The 10,814-nt window shown below is 41.3% G+C and overlaps 2 protein-coding genes across 2 annotated transcripts in view; both read right to left on the reverse strand.

Moving 5' to 3' along the window:
* Positions 1-1,361: 1,361 nt before the first annotated feature.
* On the reverse strand, positions 1,362-5,180 carry LOC308382917 (cytochrome P450 2J2-like; the record flags this gene model as incomplete). Its single annotated transcript, XM_080860457.1, has 9 exons — positions 1,362-1,543; positions 1,894-2,035; positions 2,225-2,412; positions 2,731-2,872; positions 3,068-3,244; positions 3,428-3,588; positions 3,784-3,933; positions 4,349-4,508; positions 4,971-5,180. The coding sequence occupies 9 exons, from the start codon at positions 5,178-5,180 to the stop codon at positions 1,362-1,364; spliced, it is 1,512 nt and encodes a 503-aa protein (XP_080716583.1).
* Positions 5,181-7,559: 2,379 nt separating this feature from the next.
* cyp2ae1 (cytochrome P450, family 2, subfamily AE, polypeptide 1) overlaps positions 7,560-10,814 on the reverse strand; it is a gene marked incomplete at both ends in the record, with an annotated part of 4,705 nt that continues 1,450 nt past the window's right edge. The window contains 6 exons of the mRNA XM_080860458.1: positions 7,560-7,735; positions 8,212-8,353; positions 8,677-8,864; positions 9,404-9,542; positions 10,152-10,328; positions 10,628-10,788. Coding sequence (XP_080716584.1) covers positions 7,560-7,735; positions 8,212-8,353; positions 8,677-8,864; positions 9,404-9,542; positions 10,152-10,328; positions 10,628-10,788 — 983 coding nt within the window. The remainder of the gene's footprint in view (positions 7,736-8,211; positions 8,354-8,676; positions 8,865-9,403; positions 9,543-10,151; positions 10,329-10,627; positions 10,789-10,814) is intronic.

Consider the following 10,814-nt stretch of genomic DNA (forward strand, 5'->3'; position numbering starts at 1 on the left):
ACTAGACCATGAAGACAAAAGAATACTCCAAGCAACTCCACAAAAAGGTTATTGAAAATCATGAGTAAGGGGCTATAGATAGATACCAGAACATTTCCAAGTCACTGAATATCTCTTGGAGTTCAGTTAAACCCAGAAGTCGAGGGATTATGGCCAGAGGCATAATAAGGGAGGAGATGAATCACTGACTGGAAAATTAGTGGAGCAAATAGGAGCGAATCCAATCTGTAAAGCTAAACATGGCAGATTTGTAACTGGAAGCCCTTCCCTGTATTATAAAGAACCAATCACATTGTTTGGAACTGACATCTTTCTCCCTGCACATTCTATTTATTTACACTGTTGTCATAGATAAAGCCGCTCTGTAAAATTGGTGCATGCGCAGTGAGCAAGTCAACATGAAGAATTAAGTATTTTTGAGTCTTGCCTATAAGGACTTAAATCCTTAAATCTGCTTAGAGTAAGGTCGTCTTCAAAAACTAAGTGACTGTGCAAGCATGGGACTAGTGAGGAGGCCACCAAGACACCTAGGATTCCTTTGGAAGAGTCTCAAGCTTCCGTGGCAGACATGGGTGAGACTGTGCATACAACTTCTGTTGCCTGGGATCTTTACCAATCACATCTTTGTGGGAGGGTGTCAAACAGAAAGCCACTGTTGAATAAGGATCCTATAAAATCTCATCTTAAAGGCATGTGGGAGATTCTGATGTCAAGTGGAAGAAGGTCTATGGTCTAAAGAGTCCAAAATGTAGCTTTTTGGCCAACAGACTAGACACTATGTTTCACGAACACCAAACACTGCGCATCATCAGAAACACATGCTGTGAGGATGTCTCTGCAGCTTGTTAAAGAAATAAGTCACTCATATTTAATTTAATGTCATGAAGTCCATTAATGCAATCGTCTATGTTACATTCAAAGAGCAAGTCTGCTCAGAATTCAGTATAAAATAATCAAATAAAAAATGTTAAAGTGAAGGAGTATTTGAAATGATTTTCCTAAAAGTTTTTGTATAGTCAAAGAATGTACGAATTCTGACCACTAGGGGGAAATACATCCCAACTATTCAAACGGCAGGTGAGTGCTGTGTGTCATGCCCATGAAAGAAAAGTTAGATTAGCTGCTTTTGTACAGTTCCATCTAAGTGCGCTGTTGTGTGTGTGTGTTTGTATATACTATTGCATACACCCATTATTCATTGAGTATTTAAACAGTGATCAAAATGAAGCACAATGAAACCTTTTTTTGCCATTTAGATACCCAGCATTAATCTCCCTGCAGCTCTTCCCTTTTCACAGCCGCTAAAGTCAAAGAGTAGATGGTGCAGAGAGACAAAGTTGCAATCTGCCCTCTGCTACCATTCACAGATGGCGTGGTGTGGCACATATGTCATGTGGCAGGGGTGCCAGGGTTATGCCAAAACGGAAATCCATCATGGGCTTCACTCCAGGAGGCATTGAAAAAGTAAACCGCTGCAGGAAAGAGGTGAAGAAGAGAAAGAGCTCCATCTTGGCCAGGCTTTCCCCGAGACAGACTCTTTTTCCTGAGAGAGAGAGAGAGAGAGTTGAAATGAGACCACAGGCAATATGTAGAGCTGATGATACAGGATAGCACTGTAGACGCAGGTGAAATTACTTTGATTTTGAGCCAAGTCTCAGTTTCTCAATTATTCCATTTTCAATAAGGAAATTAATTTTGTGGTTGATGTGAAAATGTATGAGAAACAGGCATCCGACTATATGCATGCATAAAATCTTAAACACATCTGTAGTTACACGTGGAGTGGACCTATACAAAGATGGACCAAATAGGATGTTTTATGTATAGGTATTCTGTGTTCTGTTTTGTCAGCATCACACATTTACACGCAAAGGCCATTTTTTTTCTGTATACCTGCTGAGAAGGGGATGAAGGCAGGTTGCTTCACCAACTTGCCCTCCTTGTCCAGGAAGTGCCCTGGATTAAACTTGTGAGGTGTCTCCCATTCATTCTTATCAAACATCACTGATGTCAGGTTAGCGATTATTTCAGTATCCTGCAAAAGTAGTGTAAAGGTCAATGTATCAGCATGTAGTGAACAGATTTAGCATTGTCAGGGAACAACAGAGAATCTATGACACAATTTCCAGCATTTGTTCTTTTTTAAAAAATAAAACATAATTTCTCTGATGTCTTCAGTAATAATAACTATTTAGAGTAATTTGGAGGGCGTTTCTAAATTCACCTTTGGGATGAGGTAGTCACCGAGTTGCACATCTTTGGTGGTGACCCTGGGGAGGCCCAGTGGGGCGATGTTGCCGATCCTCTGAATCTCGTGGAGGACTGCATCAGTGTAGGGCATGTCCGCTCTGTCTGCCATGCTAGGCTGGCGTGACTGACCAATCACCCGGTCTATCTCAGCCTGGACCTTTTCTGTTGAAGTTTAATAGAAAGAGCATGAAAAATCAATGTTTTCTATTCACAAATAATAATGATAAAAAAAAACATTCGCCCTGGGGGGGGGGGGGGGGGGGGGGGGGGCGTTTTGCAGCTGTAAGTCACAATAAGATGAAATACAAGTTTGATCATAGATGTCTAATTCATTTGGGGGTACAGTCAAAAATCAATTTCATGCCTCAAATGCCCTAAGCAGGCCCAACCAGAAACTGTGGTTTCAGCATGATGCACCCCCAGAAATGGGAGACACATTTTATGCATACCCGGCTGCTGTGTGTGTGCAATGTCACGCACCTTGGATCTCCAAGTATTTGGCCATGTAGAGGAAGCTCCAACGGAGGGTGGTGGACGTGGTCTCTGAGCCGGCCACGAACAGATCCAGGCAGCACATGACCAGATTCTCCTCGTGGAAGCCAGAAGCTGTGTCCTCCTTTTTCTTGAGTGATTACACCAAAACAGAAAAGGAAAAAAAGAACAAGTGAGAAAGTGTCATTAGGATGACACCTTTGTGTCATTCCAATGAAAAAGTGAGCTAGTGTTATTCCGGGGGGAAAAAAGATTAAATAAATATATATATAGGTTACACAAAAGACTACAAGGCCACTGAGCCCAACTTCTGCACACTTCTCACCTTTTCAATCTCACTCAGGTAGCAGTCGATGTAATCCCTGGGGTCTGATGTGTCCCGGTCTTTCTTGTGTTGCTCAATTTCTACCCTCAGGAAATCTTTCACAGTTTCCCAGTTTTTTAAAACTGTCTGGTGAGGTCCAGGTAAGAGTCTCATTACCGTTGGGAAAGAGTTGTACAGCTACAAAATAAAGGGAAATGAAAAGGTCCTTATAATCTTTACCCATCCGTTTAAGTCATTGTACTCATATATTGTGCTTATACATTGCCTACCCATTGTTCTCATTTTAGTAATTTGAGAATATCAGATAGGGCAAAAACATGTTTAAAAACTGTGATGTAATCTTGAACAATTGCACAATACCTCAGCCCAAATGGAGGCTTCAATTTCAATAGATTTATCAAACATTTTCATCAGCATCTGGAACCTCTTGTCAGTGTATTCAAATCGATGTCCAAAAACAAGGGAGCATATGATGTTGGCAACAGCGTAGTTTGTGGGCAGGTGTGGATTGTGAGGTTTTCCTAACAAGACAAACATTGTGACAAAGAGAGAAGACTTTATCTATTGTGTATGAACACCCTTTAATTTTGTATGCCCTTGGTGATTAAATAACACACAAATGAGTACAATCATTAATGATTTTACAGGATAATGTGATTTGGCTATCATTCCATTATCCTTTATTTGCAAGGATAGAAAAGCTAACGCATACTTACCATTAAGTGCTTCAATATCATTGGCTAAATGTGTAAACTCTTCCAAAATGGCTGACTCAAGAGACTTCTTGCCAACTCCAAAATACTTTAGGGTGGAGAGGGCAAAGCGGCGCTGTTGTTTCCACAAGTATCCATTAGTGGTGATCACACCTGCGCCAAGGAAACAACATGTGAACAGAGAGTATGTAATGACTATCATCACAGAAAATAGAACTAACCCCCATCCCCGTATTTGGGACATTTTAAATTATCACTAAACCTTATGTTGCTGATTAAGAACAGCCTCTCATAATTTTTTCTTGATGTTTATTCATACCGGACACTTTTATCCAAAGCAGTTAACATTACTGCACATAAACATCTTCATCAGTGTATGTATAAGTTCCCTAAGTGTCAAACCCATGATTTTGGTCTCGTTAGCACCTTTGCACTACCAGTGGAGCCACAGTCACATATAGACATGATCAAGTTTGAACTCCATTGAAAAGCACAATAGCAGTTAACACATGCTATTAACGTGTACACATTCATGACAGAGGGGTTGGCTTTAGGCTGGTTCTCTTACCGAGATGGTGAGCCACATCCACACTAAAGGCACTATCAGGCCTGTCAGCCATCGAGTCTCCTTGGGTCACCAATGCTTCTCGCACCATCTTGTAGCCGTTCAGCACCACTGTCCACCGGCTCATTTTAAGGCTGTACACATCCCCATACTGCTCAGAAAGCTATGAGAGACACGGGTAAGAAAAATCAGCAAAGGGCATTGAAAAGCAATATATATAATGCTTAATGTTCTTGTGCTTAATAGCATAGACACAGAAGAAGAAGAAGAAGAAGAAGAAGAAGAAGAAGAACCTTTACATTTACATTTAGTCATTTAGCAGATGCTTTTGTCCTAGGCGACATACAAAGGAGAAAACAGTCAAGCTACGAGCAATAGAGACCTAGTCTAAAAATAAATACTACTTTACATAGGAAATAGAAAGACAAAATAGAAAAGAAAAAGAAGGGCAGGAATGGAAGAAGAAGAAAAAGAAGAAGAAGAAGAAGAAGAAGAAGAGGAATAAGAAAAAGAAGAAAAAAAGAAGAAGAAGAAGAAAAAGAAGAACAAGGAAACGTAGTGGGGCTGACATTATTGCTGCAACCAATTATCATAAGCATCTGATCATCCGGTGAATAACTCTTACTTTGGTCAATTCGAGATGGGCTTTCTTGAAGTCAATAGTGAACGTGTTCCCAACAAAAGGCAAGCTCATTGGTCCTGGTGGAAAGTTCTTTGGCCTGCGTTTCCTCATGACCTCTGCCAGGAGCAGGAAGACGGCGGTACATATCAGCAGAACCTGGATGTCCATCCACTTCAACAAGGAAGAACTGAGCATGGATGATGAAGGAGCCATCTTGACAGACGATCTAGAAGGAATGTGTCAGTCTCTTACAGTGCTGCATGCATTACAGAGTGTCTCTCTCTCTGTAACCTCTAACTGTGCTCAGGTAGCTGATTAAATACACACAGACCGACCCAGTCTTCTTGCACTTTGACTTGTTGTCGTATCAAAGGTAATAAAGTGCTGGGCGGGCTTAATGACGTAGCGTGTGATACGCCATGAAGTAACAATGCATGGCATGACATCTCTAAATTCAAAAGTGACTTCATGCTGTTGTTAAGAGTGAGGGGTAATTACAGATGACATAATATCTAGCGCTAAGCTGCTGAATCAGGATCTTCGAGATGAAAGCCCTACATTTATGTTTGTGAACTGAATCCTTCTTTCAGCTCAGAGAGTTATCAAGTTTCAAGACCCAGTATAGAACATGTCAGAGTGCTTAGGAATAGTAGTCATTCAGTAATATTCTTCAGTTGAGATTTCAGATTCTTTGTGTAAATAATGTGTACACACACAAAGGTCACATTTCAATACGCTTCTCTAAAAAGCTAAACCATAGCCTCACATGCCCTGGACTAGTAGTGATGAAAATCACAATGAATGTCCTTTTGTGGGATGAAATAATGATAGTTTGACCACTCTTTATAAGAATTGTCTACAGGTACTATTCACATAGAATTTACGTTGTTGATAAAGACAAATGGTATTTTATATTAGTTCATATGGTACATGATATTCTAGGTTTAGGATTAGGTTTTTTGTCAGGATTAGTGACATTTGAAATGATGTATTGAGTTGAGAAGTACAAAGTGATATTTATTATAACCCTGTATTTATTATTAGCCCTTTAGTCCCGCCCCCAAAGTAATATTATTGAAATGATGTCACAGTGACTGAGCAGACAGTTAAGCCATTTTAGTTCATGATTAACAGTAGAGAACTAATAACTGAAGAGAAGATTGATAAGGAAGAGTTTACCATCAGAAATCTGTCTGATGTGCAGATTTTTCTGAATCAATTTAAGATTCAGAATCATGACTCACATTTAAGAAATAATTATAGAAAATGGAACAGAACATTACTTAACCAAATATAAAAGTCTTAAGTCATAATGTCTTAACAGTACGATAATTTAGAATATTCCCCCCTGAATCACATTAATATATCAATTCAAAATAAAAAGTATTGAATCTGAGAGATGTTTTCTGCTTTCCATCGACCATTTAAGCTTTAAACAAGTCTTTGTTTATTGAGATTCAGTAGAGGCGCTTGTCTTTCCCAAACCCCAACCTACTTTAAGCAGGATGACTAGGCACTAACACCTAAAGCAGCGTGCGTGTGATTGTTTATCACCACTCTTCACCTACATAAGCTAGTGCCTCACAGCCCCCACCCCTCTCTTGCCTTCTCACCTAAAGGGTAGGCTTGTCCTTCAGTGGCATTTTACATTGCAATAGTTTATTATCGTTATCACACAGTAGTAGTACACAGACACACACACACACACACACACACACACACACACACACACACACACACACACACACACACACACACACACACGGACATACACACACACACACACGCACCTTTTCCTATCTTTAAGTGTGTTGAGGTGTGAATGGCGAATGTTCGTCTGCAAACCAGAGTCCCTGTGTTTAAACTGTGCTGAACTCGTGTTCTGCACAGCACTACGGCTCTTTAGGAGACGTGAGACTGGACAGAGCCCAATGAATCACTCACCTACAATGTTGATAATAGGTTGAGCAGACCTGTTCCTGTGGAATCCTATGGGTTTCCCATCTCTTCCTGCTCCACCACAGCAGATAAAAGTCACTGCATGATTATAATGACCTCAATTAGCTCAATCAGGTTTTTCTATTAATCACAAGGAGCACTGATGTGTGTGTGTGTGTGTGTATGTGTGCGTGTGTGTGAGGTGTGTGTGGGTGTATGTGAGGTGTGTGTGTGCGTGTGTGTGTGTGTGTGTGTGTGTGTGTGTGTGTGTGTGTGTGTGTGTGTGTGTGTTTGTGTGTGTGTGTTTCTGTGTGCCTGTGCGTGTGTGTCAGGTGTGTGTGTGTGTGTGTGTGGGTGTGGTGTGTGTGTGTGTGTGTGGTGTGGGAGAGGAAGAGTAGATAGAAAGGTGCAGTGCTGGGACCACCCCAGTAAGGAGTGGGACTGAGAGTGTTTGTTTTAACCCTGGAGGTATTAGCCTTTAATTCATCCACAACCACACTTTACAAAAGGACAGAAGCAACAAGCTAATATATTTCAGACTCTCAACAACATCCATGTTAGTAACAATTCACATCAGTGCAATGGGTCCTTTTCAGAACAATTCATGTCAGTAAAGGGTCCTTCCCCTGGCATCTGAACGAGTCAGTGGAGTCATCATCTTGGTATGGCGCAAATCTTGAAGGGCTTTGGCCCTGAGGTGATCCCCACCTCTCCATCCATCCTGAGCATCTGGCCCTCCGGAGCCTGGAAGCGGAACCTCTGCATGAGGGAGGCGAAGAACAGGAAGAGCTCCATCCTGGCCAGCTGTTCGCCTGGACACGCTCTCTTCCCTGCGGAGAGAAAGAGACACTCCTCAGCAATACGAAGCAGGCCTTGATCACAACGTTTTGTAGTTTTTTGTTCTCGTCAGAGTGCATACAGGTTGTAATATTTCACAAAGACTGCTGTAAATCTCGAAGTGGGGTTATTACGTGATGGTAGACAAGTGGAAGACAGACGAGTTTGGAACTGAAACAATATACTTCTCCAGCGCCATCAAAACACTCTTAAACTCTATTTTAAAAACTATTTTTCTCTACTCTCAACTCCCTCCAAAACCTGCCTCTCACCTCCAATCCAAACAAAGCAGTATGGGAAATGTAGTCAATACTAACAATGAATGATGTCCTGAAACTGACACATTTTCAGTCTTTACAAAGCTTTCCATAATGTTGGTGTAAGCCGGTGTATAAATATTGCGTTTTAAAAGGACAGCGAAATTGTTCGAAGGTGAGTTTAGATGCTTTGGGAAACAGATGCATAGTACCTATTGAGAAGGGTATAAAGTTATCTCTTTTCATGAATTTGCCATCTTCATCCAGGAAATGGCCCGGGTTGAACTCCTCTGGGTGGCTGTACTCATTAGCATCAAAGAGTATTGGCTTCAGCATGGGAAGCACCATCATACCCTGTGGGACAGAAAGGCAATCACACACTTAGCTTAAGCGTTGAGCTAGCATTCTCTGACAGGTCATTGACACTACAAGAATACTCAGGGTGCGTGTTTGTACTGTATGTAGTTATGGTCTCTCTCTCTCATGCTCTGTGTGTGTGTGTGTGTGTGTGTGTGTGTGTGTGTGTGTCTGTGTGTGTGTGTGTGTGTGTGTGTGTGTGTGTGTGTGTGTGTGTGTGTGTGTGTGTGTGTGCGTGTGTGTGTGTATATTCATGAGTATATGAGGGTGTGTGTTTATGAGTATAGCTTGTGAGAATGTAGACTCCAGTGCTGACTGACCTTCGGAACCTGAAACCCTGCGACGGTAGTGTCCCTGTTAGACACCCTGGGAGGCGTGAAGGGGACAATGTTGCCGCACCTCTGGATCTCATGCACTACGGCATAAGTGTAAGGCAGGTCTGCTCGGTCATCCATGGAGGGCTGGCGAGAGGGGCCAATCACCCGATCGATCTCTGCATGCAACTTTTCTGAGAAAGAGCAACGTGGCAAGTATGTCAGAAATAGATACGAAATTTCACCCAATTTATCCTCACAATATACTTGGGTGAGTCTGTGGTTCTGAAGTGAGGTGTGCTGAATATCTTGTATTTTTGACATTGTCAGAAAAATCTATATTTCTAATAATGTGATAAATAAGATGTCATGAACGCAACAGACACCACAGCAGCATTTGAACTGCGAATCATATCCAAGTGGGAGTACAACAGAAAAAAAAGAAATGTCAGCATGAACTCACATTTATTTGCCACATTTTAATAGCAATAAGGTATTCACCGTTGTGACCACATGATTTTTTTCAGACTTGCTCAATGAAAACCTTAGTTCAATTCACTGCAAGATGTAAATAGGATGTATTAAATGTTTGTGTGTGCAGACATTTTGTCATTTTCCCCTCTTTTAAGCCATTATCCTTGTGTCCTGCACCTGGCCCAACTGTTCAGCTGGATGCACGGTCTCTCCTTCATCCCCGCTGACTAGGAGAGAGAACACATAACAAGGTAAATACCTTGAACAGATGGGTTGTTGGCCATGAACAGGATGCCCCATCTCAAGCTGTTAGATGTGGTCTCTGTGCCGGCCCCAAACAGATCCACCACACAGTACAGCAGATTCTCCTCCGTAAAGCCGGCTGATGGGTCGGTACACTAAAAACAGAATTATTAAGCCAGTCTGCTGGGGGAAGGCAGTCTGTCACTCTAGCTTGTTTGCGCAGGGCAAAACATTTACACTTATACATTCGCATTCTTGGTGTCTGGGTTTTCTGTGTCTCAAAAGACCAAATGTTAAGGCCAAATGACCTAAATACCCATTTAAAAAATCAACAGTCAAAAATCACACATCAAAAAAACTTAATTGAACCTATTGACCTTGTAATGATGTAATGTAATCTATATATTCATCTAACATTCATCTGTATCTGTACAATTCCCATGATACTTATTGTCTTCAGAAGGAGCTTTCTCTGAGCTTTTTCAGTATTTGATTTATTGCCAGACTTGGAAAGATTACTGACTGATTTGTGTTTTGCCACAAAATGGATCAAATAAGCCTCTCTGGAATAAAGACAAAAACCGTTTACACACTATGGTCAATCCATGTGGAGGACTTGGCTCCATACTGTAGTGTAAAGTGATCTTTCCCTGTCTTTATTCCTCAAGGTCTGCTTTGTAAACACACAATAGAGAGAGAGAGAGGAGAAAGAGAGAGAGAGAGAGAATAGAATATATAAGAGGTTATAATCATATAGATTCCACCTTCTCGATTTCATCCAGGTAGCAGTCGATGTAGTCTCTTGGATTAGAAGGGTTCCTGTCCTCCCTGTGCCGCTCCACTTCCTGCTTGATAAACTGCTTGATTCTGGTCAGGTTGGAAAAGGCTGACTGATGCCTTCCCGGCAAGAACTGCATCAGTGTAGGACACTGATTGTACAGCTGTGAGAAGAGAGAAAAAAAAAGAGTAGAAAGCAAATGAATGAATGGAGGCAGATCAATGAATGAATGTTCCACATAGATGAGGCGAACAAATTTACCAAGCGGTAAAGTTTTCATCTGTCATTGTTCAAACACTTTACGCTTCGTTTGGGTGAGCAGATAGAAATTGCTCACATCAATTATTATTCTGTACACAGTGAAGTATATTACGGAAGGAAACTTCACAGATGGTGCAGTGTAGATATCATCAAACAGAAGTCTGTTAGGCTAAATAGATGATTGGTACATTTGGACCGTACCCGACCCCAGACTGTTGCAGGCAGTTGAAAAACTTCATCTGAACATTTCAGCATTTCGTGGAAGTGATGGTCGTCATACTCAAACCTATGACCAAACACCAGCGAGCAGATTATATTCGCCACAGCATTGGTCAGAATACGGTGGGGATTGAAAGGCAAACCTGAAAATAATAATCACAAATGGAAA

Source organism: Sprattus sprattus, assembly GCF_963457725.1.
Source record: "Sprattus sprattus genome assembly, chromosome: 2".
In the NCBI taxonomy this organism is placed as follows: Eukaryota; Metazoa; Chordata; class Actinopteri; order Clupeiformes; family Clupeidae; genus Sprattus; species Sprattus sprattus.